This window comes from Gossypium hirsutum, chromosome D04, assembly GCF_007990345.1.
Source record: "Gossypium hirsutum isolate 1008001.06 chromosome D04, Gossypium_hirsutum_v2.1, whole genome shotgun sequence".
NCBI lineage: Eukaryota > Viridiplantae > Streptophyta > Magnoliopsida > Malvales > Malvaceae > Gossypium > Gossypium hirsutum.
Window position 1 is genome coordinate 5490737 of NC_053440.1, and position 20571 is coordinate 5511307.

The window sequence follows — 20571 nt, forward strand, 5'->3', positions numbered from 1 at the left end:
ATACACATATAGGAAAGGAAAGGTTTGGCATTCTTGGAAGTATCAATGTCCACAAAATGTCACCTTTAACCATTCAGCACCAAAAAAGAGATAAACGAGAGCTAAGTTTAGATTTTTAGCGTCTAAACTTGGATATAATATTTATTGCCTTTTTATGAGTAAATGATATATGTTTTATCGTAGGTGAAAGCTGCTTAAAGTGGGCATGAATACTTCCAAGAATGGCAAACCTTTCCTTTCCCATGTGTATATATATATATATATATATCATCCCAAGCTCACCAACCTACCCTTCCAACCTTAGTTTCAATATTTGGCTCAAAATTCTTGTTTGTAAAGGCCACTGCTATAGCTGAAAAGAAAAAATGAAGGTGAGGGAGATGGTATGGTGGTGGTGGATATATATAGCAGTTGCAGTGCAGGCAAGCATCAAGGGAGAAGACTATGTGACGTATGATGGGAGATCTTTAATCATCAATGGCCAACGCAAACTTCTATTTTCGGGTTCCATTCACTATCCTCGCAGCACCCCTCAGGTATGTCATTTCATTTTTAACTATACCTTGGTTCGGGGTTTAAAAAGTGTTAATCGCCCAATAGATTCCAAATCAATTTTTTTAAACAGCTATGTTAATTATTTGTTCCACCCTGTTTTGCTCTACTAAATGAAATTACAACTATTTTGCTCTTATATATATTTATAATGTAAAGAAAAAGTGTTATAAAACTATTCATATCTTTATGTTAAAAATATTTACTTGCCTTTACAAGATTAAAAATGTTAGAAAAAAATGAATTGAAGTAGGTAATGTGGAGCGGGGATGAATGCATCTAACATTTATGGAACTGACAGTAGTTTTTAAGATTATAGATCATGCTAACTCGAGAATAATAGCGAATTTGATAACATCGGCTCTTATCTTATTTCATTATCTTCCCCATCTGTAGTATCTTTAATACAAAAATAAAAAAAATTAAATTCTATATATACGGAAAGTATAAAAATTTAAAACATATTTTAATTAATAAAAAAATAAAAAACCAATAAAATATAAATAAACTAACACAAAATATTTGGATCACGAGGTGTTTGATTTTGATGGGAAAGAGTAGACTTTTGCTAATAGAGAGATAATGAAACAACGTGAAATATATGACTTAACAGACAAACATCAAAGATCACGCGGTTCTTTGTTTCCATCTTTTTGAAAACAACCAAAATTCGTTTCTTTTCTTTAATTATTACTAAGCGAAATGGGAAAATCTTTTTAGGGGTACGAAATTAAATTATAATTTTTATAATAAAAAATATAATTTTATTATTTTAATAAATTATAATTTTATAATTTTTAAACAAATTTTTATATTTTTAAGAGAATTAAAATGTAATTTTATTTTTATTAATTTTAAATTTTAAAAATTTTAAAAAAATCATATAAAAATTTTTCGTTTTAGAGGACCGGGCCCGCTAACCACCCTAGTTTTGTCACTTGTTATTACGTTGTTTTAAAGTTAGGCAAATGAATGATTAGGGTTGTAGTTGTGGGTCACGGGCACATTTTTCTTTGGGACATTTCATATTGTCCTTTTTTGCAAATATGTTAGCTAGCCTTTATACTTGTCAATATCATATTTGTGAACATTGTCTCTTATTTTGTCCTGCCCATTTAATGTTTCTAGTAGCTTATATCATATACAAACAAATTATAATCTTTTATATGTTAGTTAGTTAATTATTTGAGTTGAATGATTTCAAAGTTAAAATTTTCATTAATAAATTCAAATAATTTAATATGACATATGAAATATAAATTTTAAATACCTTGAAGCACTTGTAAAATCGAATACAAGAATAACTCTTTATAAATTCTATTATAAAATGGTTTATATTTAAAATACGTTTTAAAAGAGAAATAACAATATAAATATTAAAAAATTATATACATTTAATATTTTCAATTTAGAGTGAATTCGTTACACTACAATGCAGTGTTTTTCAGTCATTTCTCTTTAAAATTATAACATTTAGATAGCAAAATCACTTAAATACTATATTTTTGGTTTGGTTAAAAATCACTTTAACACTACTTAAGATGTCAACAAAAAAACTTTTAAATAGTCAAAAAGAAGAATTTGAGTACAATTTCATTCATATCCTCTTATAGCACCAAATTGTATTTATATACAAGGCTAAGTAATGAATTTATATAATCAACCAATTAAAGACTAATAAAAAGGACTAAGGGACTAATTAACAATCTTTCCTACTATTTTCTAAATGTTGCTAACAACCCTTAACAAACTTTGTCACCATTGTTAATGCCTTAACAACTCTAAACCCTTTAGCTAACTAATAGGTTCTAAAAAAATCTCTATATATCAGCTACTCCCCTCTCATTTTAGCCTTAACTTTAATGCTAAAATTAGGGAATCTTTTTTGCAACTCCAACAAATACTCTCATGTTGCATCCTAAGGAATGAATTTTTCCAAAGCACAATGACTTGTGTATCTACTCTTCAACCTTTTTTAACCATCCTTCTAGCTAACACTTCCAAATTGTTTTTGTAACACCCCATACCTGACCCGGCTACTGGGTCCGAGCTTCAAGATGTCACATTCGTTGCCCAAGAAACTATTGTCAATTACATTCAATTTATACCATTAACATTTAATTACAAGTAATATAAGTATATAATATAGTATACAATTGGTTCCGGGTCTTATACGAGCTTATGAAGGCTCTATTACTAACCCGAGATTGAATTAGAACCAATTTGTAATGTTTTTAAAATCAGGGGTTAGTGTCGCAACTTTGGAGGTTCCTCATCGTGGTGCAACATACTGACTTGCCCTTGTCACGTTGACAAATGTGACTATCTGTTTCTAATTGGTACAAAATGACACCAACCTGTAAATGCCTAAACAACCAAATCACACTTCCATATCATATTTCCAGCCAAATACACAATTTTCATGAACTCAATTATGAACCATAGCACTTTATTCATAAATGTACTAGTGCCATACCACCATTTCATCAATACCATACAACTTATAAGCTAATTTCCTAGTACAAATCATTCAAAACATTTGACATGTACAAATATTCAAATAAGCCATGAACAATTCAACATTTTATACATTTCAAATCTTGTATCATACTCAAATTCATATTTCAACCATATGACCATTTCCATATACAAATTCTAACTCAAATGTTCACAAAATCACATTACTATACTAAAAACTGACTCAACCTAGGTACATAACATATATTTAACAAAACGAAACTATACAAACATTGTTGAGTTGGGGATCGCTTCTTGGATGCTGGAACTACTTCACGCACTCTCGAGGATCAACTATACATGCGCATAGAGAAAACAAGCCATACGTTGAGCGATAATGCTCAGTGGCATTTCCATTATTTAAGTTAATACAAAACAAACTTAAACAATTGCATACATTGAATTTAAGTTCAATTCATAACATATTTTTATGCCATTTCATGCCAAAATACTTTCATTTCTATATAGACATGGATATGACCATCTTTACACACCAATCCAATAGGTATGCATACTAGCTTACCATTTCTCAACAATTTCACATACCATTTGATCAATTTCAATTATCATATTTGGTTACATATATTTATTCATTTATCATAATTAATATTTCAACCATTTTCGAGTCTATTAATTCATCAATACCAAATTGATCTCCAAAGCTCCTTTTTGAATCATTTGTATAATTTTTCACATACTGACGTATAATACATGTCAATTGCATTTTATTTCAGATACCATGTAGCCAAATCATGTTTTACAACCCTATTAAATAGTCACAAACTTAGATGGATACACAGATCTGTCATCCCGTGTTGCTCGGCAACGATGGTTTTCATAATATGAATATCCTGTCACCTCGGATTGCTCGACAATGATGACTCTATATGTACAATCTACCACACCAGATTTACTGGCAACGATGGTTTCCAATCAATATCCTGACCCTGTGGCATGCCAACTATATCCACACAAGTCCGAACAACTAATAGGGCAACCAATTTTCCGATTTCATTATATAATTCAATTGATATTCCAAAATTCCCAATTCATAAACAATTCATAAACAATTCACCAATTCAACTCATCATATAACATGTTTCAGCACAATTTCATACCAAATATCGTAGATCAATTAAATCATACTACTTTCTATTATATCTAATTTAGTCTATATCTCGATATTCAATCTCAACCATAGTAATTCAATTGAAATAACCATTTTCAACTCACCTCAATACCATATAATGCAAAATATCATGAATATGAAATAATTAAATTGATTTAGATATTAAAAATACAAACTAAAAGCACGTGTCACTCATTGTCGGCTCTCGCTTTTTCTTTCCCTCTCTACAGTCCGTCATCGTTTTTAGCTATGAATAATAATTCAATTATGGCACCATCAAATGCCATCCAAATTGCATTCAAATAAAAAACCACACATATTTTTTAATCTATTCAATTTAGTCCCTAAACCAGAAACAAGCATAACTTTTGGTCTAAGGCTTTAGATTAAAATTCGATTTCACATATATCCATTAAGGACCTCCAAATTTTTAATCTTACTGAAATTTCATAAATTTTTTTATTTGATTCAATTTGGTATCTAATGTACAAAATTAATAATTAAGCTTTATAATTTAGTCTTTTCTATAATCTAAGCTCAATTTCTATCAAATTCACACCAAATTCATCCTTTTCTCAACAATGGAAACTTTAAATAACTTTTATAATTTAACAAATTAGTATATGGGCTAGCTAAATCAAGCTCTCATGATTCAATTTCCATAAAAATCAAGGAAAAATGGTTAGGGACTTAAATTGAATGGTCGAAAGCTTCAATGTTCAAAAATGGCATCCCCATTTTTTTCTTCTTCTGTTGGTCAGTTGGAGAAGATAGTTTTTCATCTCTCCATCCACCAATTTGGCTTTTATATTAAGCTTAATCATAATTAACTTTTAGTTAACATTTATCTTATATTTTAATCTTTAATTAATTAGCTTATTTTTCATTCCATCATCACATTACACTATCACCCATTTACAATTGGTCTATTAGCCATTTTAGACCTTTGAATAATTTCTATTTAAGTCCCCAAGCCATTTCCTAATTAAAAATCTATAGCAATTAGACTTTTACAATTTAGTCCTTAAGCCTAAATTAACCACAATTTCGACTAATTTAATAATTTGAATTCCAATTAATTTATATACTAAATCGATAAATATTATTTATGGATTTGGTTTATGGAAACGAGGTCTCAGAATCGCATTTTTTGGCACTGTTGAAAACCAAGTTGTTATAGTTTTAGTGTAGGTACAACCCTTAAAATTAGTAGCTAAGATCTTATGCTTTAATGGTCTTACCTTGTTTTTCATTTAAGAGACATGAAAGACAGCATGCATCTGAGATAATGCAAACTGTTCAAGTCTTACCCTATCTTACCAACAACTTTATAGGGTCTAAAGAATCAAGGTGAAAGCTTCTAGTAGTACTAATCTACTAAGGAATTTTGCCTATTGGGTTGTAACTTCAAATGAACCTACTGTCTGATTTGAAATTGTCTATTTGATACGTGTTTCAATAATTCTAACATCTTACCCTTTGCTATCGAGACTTTACTTGCTCCACTTGTGATCCTTCAAGTACATAGTGAATGTGCAAGAAAGGACAATAATAATACAAATCCTCAAATGAGGGTAAGTTTGGTGAGGGGTGGTAATTAATGTTATACCACTTCTCAGTTAATAAGAGCAACTTGACCCAAGAATTTGGTTGGCCATCAAACACACATCTTAGGTAGATTTTCAAGCATCTATTCAACACCTCTATCTGCTCTACATGAAGTCCCACTTGATTTCTCTATGATTCTTCAACCACTGCATTCTAAGAACCATGTTATAGCTATCCAAAGGTAGTGGTAACACATCGGTAGTAAAATAGGTGCCCTACAAAAACCAAGTCATATATTTACACATGGCACCACATTGCAACTATTATCATCAACAACATTTACTTTCTTAGTCGCTACAATCTTGCAACCTAACTTCTTTGCCATTTTCAAACCTAGAAAATTACGAATGCTTCTTAGATCAATAAGCTCTTGTAATGGCTTCTTATTTACATTAGAAGTGACCCTTATGGTGTGATAACCTCTAGCTTTTATCTCACAAATAGTTATCATTGAGATTTGTGGCTTAGTATCACTCAGCACTATACTTTCCATTAGCCGGTCTTCATAGGCCTCATCTAGTTCCTTAATTTTAAAAAGATAGAGCTACTGTTTTTTCTTACGCTTATGACCTAATGCATACTTTTAATCACATTTAAAGCATAAAACTTTTAGCACTTTTCCCATCAAAGTCAACATTGCTTCTAGCCTTTAAGCTAGTTATAGGTCTCTTCCAAGATTCAGCCAAATTTGTAATACATTTCTTAATTTAGATTTTGATGTAGGTATAATGGTTGGCAATAAGGATGGTCTTTTAAGAGTTTTTGATATTTCTTGCTAGAGAATTTTGATTGTAGATTATTGTAGTCAAGCTAATGCATATATATAGGACAAATTCTTAGGCATAAAATCCTTATAGGTTACTGTATAGAAATCTTAAAACCCTTAAGGAATAAGGTAAATACATATTCTTCTAATAGCTCAACTCCTCTTAACAAAGAAACAAACTTATCTTGATATTCAAAGGCCATATATATTTGTTTCAAATTGAGAAATTCAATCATTGGAACACCAAAAGTTTTATCTTCAATCATTTCTTTTAAGGCCTATAAATAGGTTGCCCATGTAGGCACCACTCCACCCTTGTACTTGATCCAATTTTGGTGATAGTGTAGTGTTTTTCCTTTTAAATTAATTAGTATTATTTTAAGATTATTCTTTTCGATTATGCGATATTCTACTTTGAAAAATTGCAAACACTTGAAAAACTAGCCTTTGAGGTCATCACCATTAAAACGAAAAAATTAACTTTGGTTGTCTAGTTGAAAATTACCAAGTTCTGTGGATTTTTGGAGCTTTAAGATATTGTGGTTGGGACATGATTTGGGTATGTTGAACATTCAAAGTTGTGATAACTCTGAGAAGGTTAAGATAACATTTTCTTGGTAAATTTCTTGGCTCTGAGTCTTGTTAACCAACTCCTTAATAGTTTCTTCTAATCATCTCATGTCATTTGAAATCAACCATGATGCTAAGATATTGGCTTGGATACTAATCTTATATATGCATTTCAAATTAGCAATTTAGGAAAACTAAGAATCAAGATCAACTCTCAAATTTGCTAAGTGTTTGGGTAATTGGGAATGTTGAAAAGAATGACATAGAGAGAAATTAAGTATAATTTCAGTTATATCATCTCATACCTCTTAAATGTTTTTATATACAAGACTAAGTAATGAATTCTATAATTAACCATCTAATAACTAATCAAAATGGCTAAAGAACTCAAACTTTTTTGTTATTTCTAATTGTTGCTAACAATCCTTAGGAGATTTTCCCTCCACTATTATGCCTTCAGCTAACTAACAAGTTCTCCATAATTCTCCATACATCATTGTCCCTACATGAACTTTGCATATTGAATGGGTATTTTTTTGAAGAACAAGCTTAAAAAAGAAATGAAAACATTTTGGTTGAAAGACAAACTGGATTATGTAATTATGAGTAAGTTTCAAGTTTCTATGCAGATGTGGTCGTCTTTGATAGCCAAAGCAAAGGAAGGTGGAGTTGATGTGATTCAGACATATGTATTCTGGAATTTGCATGAGCCTCAACCTGGTCAGGTTAGAACATCTAATTAGAACCCAAGTGAGCCATATTTCTATATTTGTATAAATGTTTATTCACAAAATCCTTTTATTATTTTGCTTTTGGTAGTATGATTTCAGTGGAAGATATGATTTGGTGAAATTCATTAAGGAAATTCAAGCACAAGGGCTTTATGCTTGCCTTAGGATTGGACCTTTTATTGAGAGTGAATGGACTTATGGGTAAGTTAGACCCATATTTTCTTTAATGAAGCTTACAACATTATTTTGTTCCATTTGTCTCATATTTATTTGTTACTTTTAGGTTATTGACTTGTGCGTAACTAGAATTTGGTAAATTTGGTTTTAGGGGATTTCCATTTTGGTTGCATAACATCCCCGATATTGTTTATCGAACAGATAATGGGCCCTTTAAGGTACATTTGATTTTGACTCATTATTTAATTTGGGTCATATTTTTTTTTCTATTTATTTTTACTTTGTAAATTAAAAATTCTAATATATACGCTCTTTGTTCATATTTTAAAAAATATATATAATTTGATTCATCTTAATTTGTATTAATTAGTAGCAATTATTCGCTTGTTTTAGTTCTACATGCAAAACTTCACTAGAAATATAGTAAACTTGATGAAGTCAGAAGGTTTATATGCTTCACAAGGAGGCCCAATCATATTATCACAGGTAAATTAATAAACCTAGCTAATCAATTGCCTCATTGTTTAATTTCCCCAAAAAATTTATGAACCAATATTTCTATATATATGAATGTATGTATGTAATTTGCAGATAGAGAATGAATATCAAAACGTGGAAGCCGCTTTCCATGAAAAAGGACCTATTTATGTTAAATGGGCCGCAAAAATGGGGGTCGAACTTGAAACTGGTGTGCCATGGGTGATGTGCAAGCAAACTGATGCTCCCGATCCAGTGGTTCAGTTCCTCCTATTTACTTATTATCATTTTTTTCTTCTTTGGTTTGGAATTTATGTTCTTAATTTTTTTAATAGACCAAAAGAATGTAAGTTTGTTTATTATGTTGTAGATTAATACATGCAACGGTATGAGATGTGGGGAAACTTTCGGAGGTCCCAACTCACCCAACAAGCCATCCATGTGGACAGAAAACTGGACTTCTTTGTAAGCTTTTACCCATGTTTTCTTTATTACACTAATAAAGCACTAAATAATTAATTAAACTTAAATTGAAAAATCAAAATACATTTAGATCAACTCATGTCGAACTTGAATATGAAAATCAAGGTTTTTAAGCCTCCTCTTTCCTATTAAGTCACTGCATCATATGCAACTTAATTATAAGTTGTTACTAAACATATGCTAATTGATGCCTATAGCTTTTCAAATTGGTTATAAAAGGTATTTTTTTTTATTTGTAGCTTAATGGTAAGGTTGAGGCTATGGGAACTTTAAAATCCCAGGTTTGAGTCCCATTTTATGTAAATGTCTAGGTTTTCCTCTGATTTATGTTACTTAGTTGTTGAACTAGTTATTTAGTTCAATACTTGTAATGATTGATTTTAATTGAAACTATTGATATAGTTGTGGCTTTAAAAGTTTTATTATTATAGTTACTAACTTACAAATTTATTTTTAAAGCTATCAAGTATATGGTGGTGAACCATACATAAGATCTGCTGAAGATATTGCATTTCATGTTGCACTTTTCATAGCAAAAAAAGGAAGTTACATAAACTATTACATGGTAAGCTTATATGTTAACGATGCATTTGACAATACCTTAATCAATAGTTTAACCAAATAATGTTTCATAAATAATATAGTACCATGGTGGAACAAATTTTGGAAGGACGGCATCGGCTTATGTGATAACTAGTTACTATGACCAAGCTCCTCTTGATGAATATGGTGAGTTGTATCCATCCTATAGCTAGTTTCTTGCATGTAAAATAATATTGCAACAAGTTGAATATGATTGATATGGAATGAACATCCAGGTTTACTAAGACAACCAAAATGGGGTCATCTTAAAGAGTTGCATATTGTAATAAAGAATTGCTTCACACCTTTACTACAAGGAGTGCAAAGTAATTTCTCAATAGGCCCACTTCAACAGGTGATAAAGTGTTTTAGACCAAATACCATATATGATTTTTATTCAAGAATTGCACTTTAAAAGAATTGTTCATAAATTAATGTCAAATACTTATGTTGGACTTAATTTTTTTTATTTGGATTAGGCTTATGTTTATGAAGAAGGAATGGAAGCTTGTGTTGCATTTCTTGTAAACAATGATTCTACAAAGAATGCTACAGTGCAATTCCAAAACAATTCATTTGAATTGTTACCCAAGTCCATTGGCATTCTACCAGACTGTCAAAACATGGTTTTCAACACTGCAAAGGTATGTTATGGTTTCATTCCTTGTTATGAACTCGAGAAAAAAATAATTGAATTAATTAATGTATTGAAAGTTCAATACAACCAATAAGAAAGAAAATTATAAAATCAACAAAATAGTAGAATAAAGAAAAGAGAAAGAGAGGAGAAGAGAATTTAGTTAACAGCTTGCCTACCTTGTCATCACCCATTGCCCACCTTTATTAACCAAGAAAAGTGGTTATAACAAACTAAACATAATTAGAAAGGGCCTGAGAACATCTTCGCTCACGTGTACTCTTCCTTGGCTACTATTACTTGCTGAGATGGTAGTTGTTGACCTAGCTTTGTGGACATAACATTACCTCACGCTTGTAAAGGAACCTTGTCCTCAAAGTTCATAGAAGAGTCAATTGAAGAGTCAACCAATGATGGCATAGGAGTGACATGTTGGTTTGGAGTGCCATAGCAAGGTTTGAAAAGAGACACATGAAAAACGAGGTGAATCTAAATAGAACTAGGAAGCTTAAGCTTGTAAGAAATTGAACCCACCTTCTTAAGTATCTTGTAGGGTCTAAAATATTTAGGACTCATCTTTTTTTTGTTTGCATAAATGAATAAACATTTGACGATAAGGTTGTGTTGAAAAAACACCTAAATCCTTACTTCCAAATTAACATCCTGACGCTTGTGATTAGCTAGAGACTTTATCCTATTCTAAGCACGAATCAAATTGTACTTTAGTTCTCGTAAAATCTCATCCTTTTGCTGCAATGCCTTATCAACTACCTTATTCCTAGAAGAACCACCACTGTACTTAATCAAGGTTGGAAGGATATGTGTACCAATATTCAGTCCATGACAAATACCCTTCCTATATCGTCAAATCGTCACCAGCAGAACATCGCAAATACATCTTAAGACAATAGTTTAGGGACTTCGTTTGATCATCTGATTGAAGGTGATAGGCTAAAAAAACCCTAGTGAAATGTCATGCAATTGGGCCAACTCTAACCAAAATTCACTAAAAAATATATTGTCACCATCACTCACCACAAACTTTGGAATGCTATATGATTTAACAATTCCCCCCACAAATACAGTAGCCATTGTCTCACTAATGTAATGTTTTGGCAAAATAAAAAAAATTCCATATTTGGTCAAACGATCCACCACTACCATAATAGTTTCCTTAACATTTGATTTTAGAAGGCCAACGGGCTCAATTGGTCACTCTCTATTCTTTGACAAATTTATTACTCAAGCACATACCTTTGTATATTTTTTTTTCATATTCAGCTAATAAAAGTTAGTTTTTAAGATGTGGTTAGTGCATAGAACTCTCGCATGCCTCCCGTAGTAGTCCCATGAAATTCCTGTAGTAATCGAGCCTTAAGATACGACATGTTGGGTATTATTATTCAACCCTTACACAATAAGACCTTGGATCGTATAATCAACATACTGTAAATCTTCTAGTTGTACTTGTACCTCTTCATTGTCACGGTTCACTAGCTTTATGTCCTTTAGGATATTAAAACTCGAGATCATGAAAGCCAAATAAATATTACTTTGGTTTACGTGAAAGGGCGTTGACTCTAGTGTCCAATGACCCATACAATATTGAATATCAAAATCTAACCCAATAAATTTAAACAACCATTGTTTTTGTTTCGATATTTGGATTGTCTGAGTGGTTAAATCTTTAATGGTTGGTGATTAGTTATGACCATAAATCAGCGGTCCAACACATACTTTTGTCACTTTCCCATAGGTTGAGTGATGGAATACATTTCACAATGATATGTAGAAGCATTTTGCATACGAAGGCTGAGTTTCTAATTGAAATATGCTATTGGTCATCCTCACTGAACCAATACAACCCTAATCCCTACACTAGGTGCATCAGTCTCCATTGTGAAAGGAGCGCTAAAATCCATCAAAGCTAGTACAAGGGCTAGCTCAAAGCTATCTTAACATATTCAAAAGTGGCTTGTGACTCATTAGAACAATGAAATGAAACTTTTTTTAACAAATTGGTCAGTGGCACAGCCCTTCAAGTAAACCCTTGAATGAATCAACCATATTATCCTACTAGTCTGAAAAATTGACAAACTTCCTTCATAATAGTTGGTGTGAGCCACTATTGTACCGTAGCTACTTTAATGGGATCTATTTGCAACCCATCCTTCGCCACTTAATGACCCATGTACTCAATTGTTGGAGATATAAACTAAGAAAAATAAAAGTGGAGAAGAAATGAGTTTGATAACAGTATGAAATTAATTTACTAATATTATCATTAAATTTTCAACAAGAAAAATATTACTATTTATAACAAGATTCCTTTCTTTGTACTCTATTAAAAACGTCCAATCTCCTAAAAAAACTAAGAAAACATAACTTGTACGCAAAGGTTAACATGAAAAACTAGCATCTAAACATCTTTTCAAGTAGAAGTCAATTATCAATGCATCACTCGCATGATAGTTCGCCATCTTTCTCATATTTTGACTTGTACCAAATGACTCATGCTTGGATTGTCTGCCATGTGTGTTTTCCATTTATGTTGTTCGCCATGTGTGTTCGCTAATTAAACTGTTCGACATTTATGTTGTTCGCCAATTAGACTATTCGCCATTTATGTTGTTCATCATGTGTGTTCGCTATTGCATGATTGGTCATATTGCAACACTCCTCATTGGCTTCCATGCTTCGAACACCAATTCCATTCCTTAATTTTTTAAACCTTACCTTTCTAAGAGGTTTGGTCAAAATATATGTTTGTTGAACTTCTGAATTATAATGAACCAAAGTTATTTCCTTACTTTGTTCAACTTCCCTCACAAAGTGATACCTGATCTTGAAATGTTGTCTTCCCATGGACGACTGGATTTTTCGTAATTGCCACAGCGAATTGATTATCACAGAAAATTTGCATTGCTTCAACCTGCACAAGATTCAAGGCACTTAAAAATTTTCTCAACCAAATTTCTTGGTTGACTGCTGCTGTCGCAGTTATATACTTCTCCCCAGCTATAGATTGAGTAACAGTTAGTTGTTTCTTTGAACTCTGAGAGAGTACACCAGATCCAAGTGAGAAAATATCCAGAGGTGCTTCACATGTCATCCAGTGATCCAACCCAATCATTGTTAGTGTACCCCACAAGCTTCAATGTGTCTGCCTTCATTAACCAAACCCTAAAATTGATAGTTTTTTTTATATATATTAGCACTCTTTTAGTAGCCTTGAAATGTGATATATTACAGCAATGCATGAACTTTGATAGCAAACCTAATACATACATAATATCAGATTGTGTTGCTATTAAATACAACAAGGAACCAATGAGACTTCTGTAATTAATCTCATCAACCCTCTCAAAATCTTCATTACTACTAAGCTTTTCACTAAGTGCTACAGGTGTGCTTGCCGGTTTGCACCTATCCATGCAAAACCTTTCCAAGATTTTTGAGGCAAAGCTTTATTGACTGATGAATATCCTTTCCTAAACTTGTTCTACTTCCATGCCCAGAAAGTATCTCATTTTTCTAAGGTCCGACATCTCAAACATCTTCTCCATCTGCAGCTTAAATTCCTTTACCAAGTCATTACTGCTCTTAATTACTAGCAAGTTATCAACATATAATGGAACAATTAATGTTGTAACCTCGCCAGCTTTCTTAACATAAATAGTAGGTTCGCTTAGGCTCTTCTTAAATCCCAAGCTTAGCAAATACTTATCAATCCTTGCATACCAAGCCCTTGGAGCTTGTTTCAGCCCTTACAAGGCTTTGTTAAGCCTTTAAACCTTCTATTCACTTCCTTTGACTGTGAAACCAGGTGGTTGTTCCATGGAAATATCTTATTGCAAGTACCCATTTAAAAAAGCTGATTTGACATTCAACTGATGGATTCTCTAACCCATTTGTGGTGCTAAAGCCAATAACAATCTGATTGTGTCTAGCCTTGCTACTGGTGCGAATGTCTCCAAATAATAGATCCCATTTTGTTGACTGAAACCTTTTACAACCAGTCTTGCCTTGAACTTGTTGAGTGAGCCATCAACATTTAGTTTGGTCCTGAACGTCCATTTGACACCAATAAATTTTTTATATGATGGTTTATCAACAAGTTCCCAAATCTGATTTTTGTGAATCATCTTCAACTCAGCTAGCATTGCTTCTTTCCAGCCTTCAATTGCTTCAGCTTCATCGAAATTGGTTGGCTTAAGGACTACTACATCAGTTCTTTCATAGATTTCAATGATTTATCGAGTGCCTTTCACTAGAATATCATCAAACTTTTCATCTTCAGCCTGATCATTGGTAGGCTCTAAACCTAGCTCAAGTTCTCCTTGCTCGAGCAACTCAACTTCACTAGCGTCTCAGTTCCATGTTTTCCCTTCATCAAACTTTACATCTTTACTCATAGTGATCTTACTAGAGAAAGGATAAAAAATTCTATAACCCTTCTTGTTGCAATTGTATCCTAGAAATATCCCAGGCTGCGACCTCCTTTCAAGAGTACTTATTTTCACCTATGGTATATGAACAAAACAAATATAATCAAATACTTTTAGATGAGAAACTGAAGGTTTGTGCCTATATCATGCTTTGAATTAAGTCTTTTCCTTTACAACCTTGGTTGGCAGCCTGTTGAGTAGATATACTGAGGTATTTACTGCCTCAGCCCAAAATCTATTTGACATGTTACTTTGAAACAATAAGCACCTCACCATGTCCATAACTGTCATGTTCTTTCTTTCACATACTCTATTTTACTAACGAGTGTAGAAGTTGGTGAGCTGGTGGTGGATCTCTTCTTCTTCACTGAACTTTTGAAATTTGATTGAGGTGTACTCAGATCTATTATCTGATCTGAGCATCTTAAGCTTGCTGCTGGCTTATTTTACACCATGGTTTTGAACTTCCAAAAACTGTCAGCTACTTCAAACTTATGTTGCATGAAATAAAGCCAACAAAACCTTGTATAGTTATCAATAAACAAAAAAAAATACTGTTGCCACTCAGTGAACCGGTTCGTATAGGTTTACAAACATCTGCATGGACCAAGTAGAGTTTTTCATTAGCATGCTCTATTTGTTGGAAATGGAAGCCTAGTGTGCTTCTCCATTTGACAGACTTCGTAAACACTTTTTTGATATTCAATTCTGGCCATATTCTCAACCAAATTTGACTTGTACATTTGACTAAGGGACTTATAATTTATGTGTCCTAGTCTTTTGTGCCAAAGATTAGTTTCATCTACTGAATTGGTATAAGCACTTGAGGCCACTTGATTCTAATCCAGCACAAAGCTTCTGTCTTTCATTGAGATTATCAAAACTTATTGTCCTAACGAATCCAATATAGTGTAAGAACTATCTTTAAAAACAACATTATAATTTTTTTTGAATAGTTGACCAATAATAAGGAGATTATAGTTTATTTCAGGCATTAAAAAAATCCAAAATTACTTTAGTACCTGATGGCGTGCTGATCAGCACATCACATTTGCCCTTAGCTTGAATGAGTTGTCATTTCCAATCCTTACTCTTGAAATGAAACTTCTATCTAACTTCCTGGAGATGTTTTCATCTGAGGTCATATGGTTGGTGCAACCATTGTTGATCAACCAACCCTTTGCGACTCTACTTCTAGATGCAAAACAAGAGGTTGCAAACACTTGCTCCTCATTAGCATGATCTCTCTCAGCTGCCTAGACCTGAACATTTTGTTGTTATGGTTATTGCTGTTGGGTTCGCCCTCTGTTCTTGTATACTTTCTCTATGTGTCCAAACTGCTTGTAGGCTCTGCATTGTATGTTTGGTTTAAACCAACAAAACCTTTCCAGATGAGTGGTCTTCATACAGTGAGGGCATGATGGATATTTTTTCCACCATCTCTCATTGGCTTCTCTTTCTTCTTTGACCAACTTTTCTTTCCCTTCTAACTTGGAGAGCTCACATTTTCAATACTTCTAGCTCGAAAAGCTCATTCAACATGCTTTTCCAACCTTGATGCTCTCCTTTTCTATTGAGCATACAAGGTATTTATCAACTCAGATAATGAGATTGTAGATAGGTCTCTCAAGTATTCAAGAGAATATATTTTTGATTCATTCAGCTTAGGAAGTATAGTTATGACCTTTTCAACTACCCTGCTATCTGTGAACTAATCTTTTAGTAGCATGATGCTATTGACCACTGCCGTTATCTTGTCTGAGTATTGATTCACTTTTTCGACCTCATTCATCTTCAAATTCTCAAAATCTCTCCTGAGATTAATGAGTTGATATTGTCTAGTCCTGCCTGATCCTTGAAACTCCTTATTTAGGTTATCCCAAGCGTGTTTTAGAGTCTCACAGGCCATTATTCGTGTGAATATCACATCAGAGACACCATTTTGAAGGTAAGACATTGCATTGTATCTTTTTGCACGATCATCATTGTGTTGCCTAATTTATGCAACTGTAGGATTAGCCCTCAATGGTGGTGGCTCAATATCAACATTCACAACCTCTCACAAGTCAAATGCTTGTTGGTAGGTTTTCATCTTGACTACCCAAATATGGTAGTTTTCACCAATGAAGACAAGAGGTGAAGGTGGTGAAAAACTTGATAAAAATATATTTTTAAAACAAATAGATTTTCTCGAAAAAAAACTCAAAAGGGAACAATGGCCCTCAAAGATGATTGACTCTTGATACCAATTGTTGGAGATATGAACTAAGAAAGAAAGAAAAGTAGAGAAGAAACAAGTATGATAGAAGTATGAAATTAATATGCTAATATTTTCATTAATTTTTCAATAAGAAAATATTACTATTTATAACAAGATTCCTTTCCTCGTACTCTACTAAAAACGTCTAATCTCCTAAAAAGTTGAGAAAATATAACTTGTATGCAAAGGTTAACATGACAAAACTAGCATCTAAACATCTTTTCAAGGAGAGGTCAATTATCAATGCATCACTCACATGACAGTTTGCCATCCTTCTCATATTTTGACTGTACGCCAAGTGACTCATGCTTGGACTGTCCGTCATGTGTGTTCACCATTTATGTTGTTCGCCAATTGGACTGTTTGCTATATGTGTTCGCCATTGCATGGCTGGCCATCTCGCAACAATGGTATCTTATCCAAACACATACTTTGAGCGTTTAACTATCGACCCATTTTCTCGCAATAGTTTCTCACAAGAGGTTCTTGTTATAGACGAGTACATTATAAAAAAAACTAGCACGAAATCATGCAATAACCTCTTGAATATGTCGTTCATGGTGGCATGAAAATTCGAAGGTGCATTAGTCAACCCAAACGACATGACAAGAAACTCATAATGACCCTTGTGCATTCAAAGGTTGTCTTTGGCTCGTCTTCATGGTGAACCCGAATATGATGGTATCATGCTAACAAATCCAACTTGGAGAAAATAGCGGCACCCTTAACTTGTTGAACAACTCATTTATCGTGGGAATTGGAACCTGATCCTTGACAATGGTTGCATTGAAGTCTGATAATCCACACAAAACACCAAGTGTTATCCTTCTTAACTAGCAACACAGGAGACAAGAAGGCATTGGTACTTGGGCGAATAACCCCTTTATTGAACATTTGGTAGAATTGTTTCTCAATTTCTTTTTTCTAGAAATAAGGATATCTGTAGGGCCATACATTTACATTTATTTCTTGGCTACTTTTATATATGTATATTGGTAAAATCAAGTTGGGATAGGGGTGTGTGTCATAGGGTTTGATCCCTGGACATGGGTGTCAATACCCATCATCTTAATCATTGCTATAAAGTGGGTTAACGATGATGTCAAGTGTCACTTGACTTGTGGTATTAAACTTAGTGAAGCACTTTATTATTAGTATAAATTAATAGGTCATTTTATACTTTGAATCAAGTTCATTGATTATTAGAAAGACAAACATAGCTTAAGTTGTATGTATATAAGCTAATCCTTAAATGCGATTCATAAAAAAAGTAAGTTCTTAAAATGACTAGAATTTAATCTTGACTTATATGGAGCGGTGATTAAAGTTCTCATCAAACACAGGTTCAAACCGTGTCAACCCATCCCCTACCCCATATGCAATACGATACAAAATAACACAAAGTTATTTAAAATGGCAGGTGAGCACAAAGCCGAATAAGAGAATTACAACATTGACCAAAATGTTTAATGAAGTAGATATGTGGAAAGAATTCAAAGAAGACATCCCAAACTTTTTAGATACCTCATTGCGTTCTAATTCATTGTTGGAACACATGAATACAACCCAAGATAAATCTGATTACCTTTGGTATACATTCAGGTACCTTATGTATCTCCTTTTTCTTAATTAATTAGCTTTTTCCCATAATAAAATAATAAGTGAATGCTAACAAACGGCATAATATTGAAAACAGCTTTCAACCCAATTCAACTTGCTCTCAACCTGTGCTTCACGTTGAGTCCCTTGGACACGTTGTGCATGCCTATATCAACACCATATTTATAGGTACAATTTTCCAATCTCATCATAAACTATTTCTTTTACCATAGTATTTGTCTTATATCAGAATATAATGCACCCTATCAATAAGATTTATTAACAATTGATGTGTACGTACGTTTGGTCAGAAGCTGGGCATGGAAGCCATGATACTAAAGGATTTAGCATGGACATACCCATTACCTTAATTGATGGTATCAACAATGTATCCATACTCAGTGTTATGGTTGGATTACCGGTAATTTCTCTCTCTAATATATACATATACATATCTATAAGCAAATAATTAAAGAATAAATGAAGTAATAGCACATGTTTAAGTTAAAATGACTGTATTTGAAGGACTCGGGAGCTTTTTTGGAGAGTAGATATGCTGGATTGACTAAAGTTACCATTCAATGCTCCGAATCTTACATATATGACTTTACCAATTATACATGGGGATATCAGGTATATATATATCATCTATATGTATGTATTCTCAAAAAAATCTACATTTTATTTGAAGTGTTTTAAGTTCATAAATGAGTTAAAAAGAGGTAAGGTATGTGTAGCTCTATTAATTGTTTATGTAATTATAGATTGGTTTGGAAGGGGAAAAGTTACAAGTATTTAAAGAACAAAGTTTAGAGGAGGTGGAGTGGAGTGAGATTGATGACTCTACAAATAAGTCACTCACTTGGTACAAGGTAAGCTTCAACTTTTGCACATGTATTACAATAGCTTGGTGTTAAGAGAACATTTATTGTTTTATTTTTATTTTCATTTAAAAAATAGTTTATTCTTTAATTTCAAATTTTGAAAAAAATAAGATTCGAGTTTGGTTTTTAAAAATATTTTCTATTATCATTTTTCATTTCCTATTTTTTAAAATTGATTTTTTTTTCAATAATGAAAACATGTTTGATAATAATTTCTCTATAATATAAACATAAAAAAATAAAATAAAAAATTCACTTTATATGGAATTGAACTAGGATACTAAAATTAATATTTGAAAAGCTTTTGAAAAAATATTTTTTGAGTTCATATAGGTTTGAATCAAAGTCAATTCATTTAAAGTTAAAACCACTATTTTTATTTATTTTTTCACATTTACAAAGCATTTTTAGTGAAAATTATTTTCATCATTTTCTAATTTTCTCATATTTTCATTTTCATTTTCCAAAAATCATTTTAGAAATTTTCAACCAAACACATATTTCAACACGAAAAGCGGGACCTAAGTTTTGTTAAATGAAATTGAAAATCTATTTTAAAAAATGAAAATATGAAAAACACATTATTAATCAATTAAATTTGAAGTATAAAAAAAATTCAACTTATTTAAATTTGATAAACATTTTAAATTAAAACAATGAAACCATATATATATAATTAAAAAAAATCTAAAACCAAATTTAAGTAATGTTTTAATTTGGCAGACCACGTTTGATGCACCCATTGGAGATGAACCAATTGCCTTGAACATGAGTTCAATGCAAAAAGGAGAAGTTTGGGTGAACGAACAAAGCATTGGTCGCTATTGGGTTTCATTCCTTACTTCTAAAGGAAACCCCTCCCAAACCCTGTAAGTTATATAATTTCCAATTTGATTAATTTATGCACAAACTTAATCGAGGATATGCTAAAATTGTAGGTACCATGTGCCTCGCTCATTCCTCAACCCTACTGGAAATCTATTAGTGGTGCTTGAAGAGTTGAATGGGGATCCTCTTCAAATTTCTTTAAACACCATTTCACTTGTCAATGTTAATTCTCCATTTTCATACCATCATCTCCCTCAGTGATATATCATTATCAAAGCATATTCCTCTATTAAGCAATTAAAAGTGTTTATTTTAATTCTATT

The 20571-nt window shown here is 32.3% G+C and overlaps 1 protein-coding gene across 3 annotated transcripts; it reads left to right on the top strand.

The window, feature by feature from the left end:
* On the top strand, positions 1-20564 carry LOC107959759 (beta-galactosidase 6). 3 transcript variants are annotated; one of them, XM_041091767.1, is made up of 18 exons: positions 1-536; positions 7772-7867; positions 7962-8074; positions 8202-8268; positions 8444-8536; positions 8642-8785; positions 8898-8992; positions 9470-9575; positions 9655-9739; positions 9829-9947; positions 10072-10236; positions 18358-18527; positions 18634-18725; positions 18848-18957; positions 19062-19169; positions 19301-19408; positions 20144-20289; positions 20359-20564. In XM_041091767.1, exons 1-18 carry the CDS (start codon positions 366-368, stop codon positions 20507-20509), a joined length of 2139 nt encoding a protein of 712 aa, XP_040947701.1. In that variant the 5' UTR covers positions 1-365; the 3' UTR covers positions 20510-20564. The 3 variants fall into 3 exon arrangements, with proteins under 3 accessions (XP_040947701.1, XP_016751385.2, XP_040947702.1); XM_016895896.2 differs by having other exon boundaries at positions 2-536; positions 18358-18539; XM_041091768.1 differs by having other exon boundaries at positions 398-536; positions 7761-7867; positions 18358-18539.
* The last annotated feature ends 7 nt before the right edge of the window (positions 20565-20571 follow it).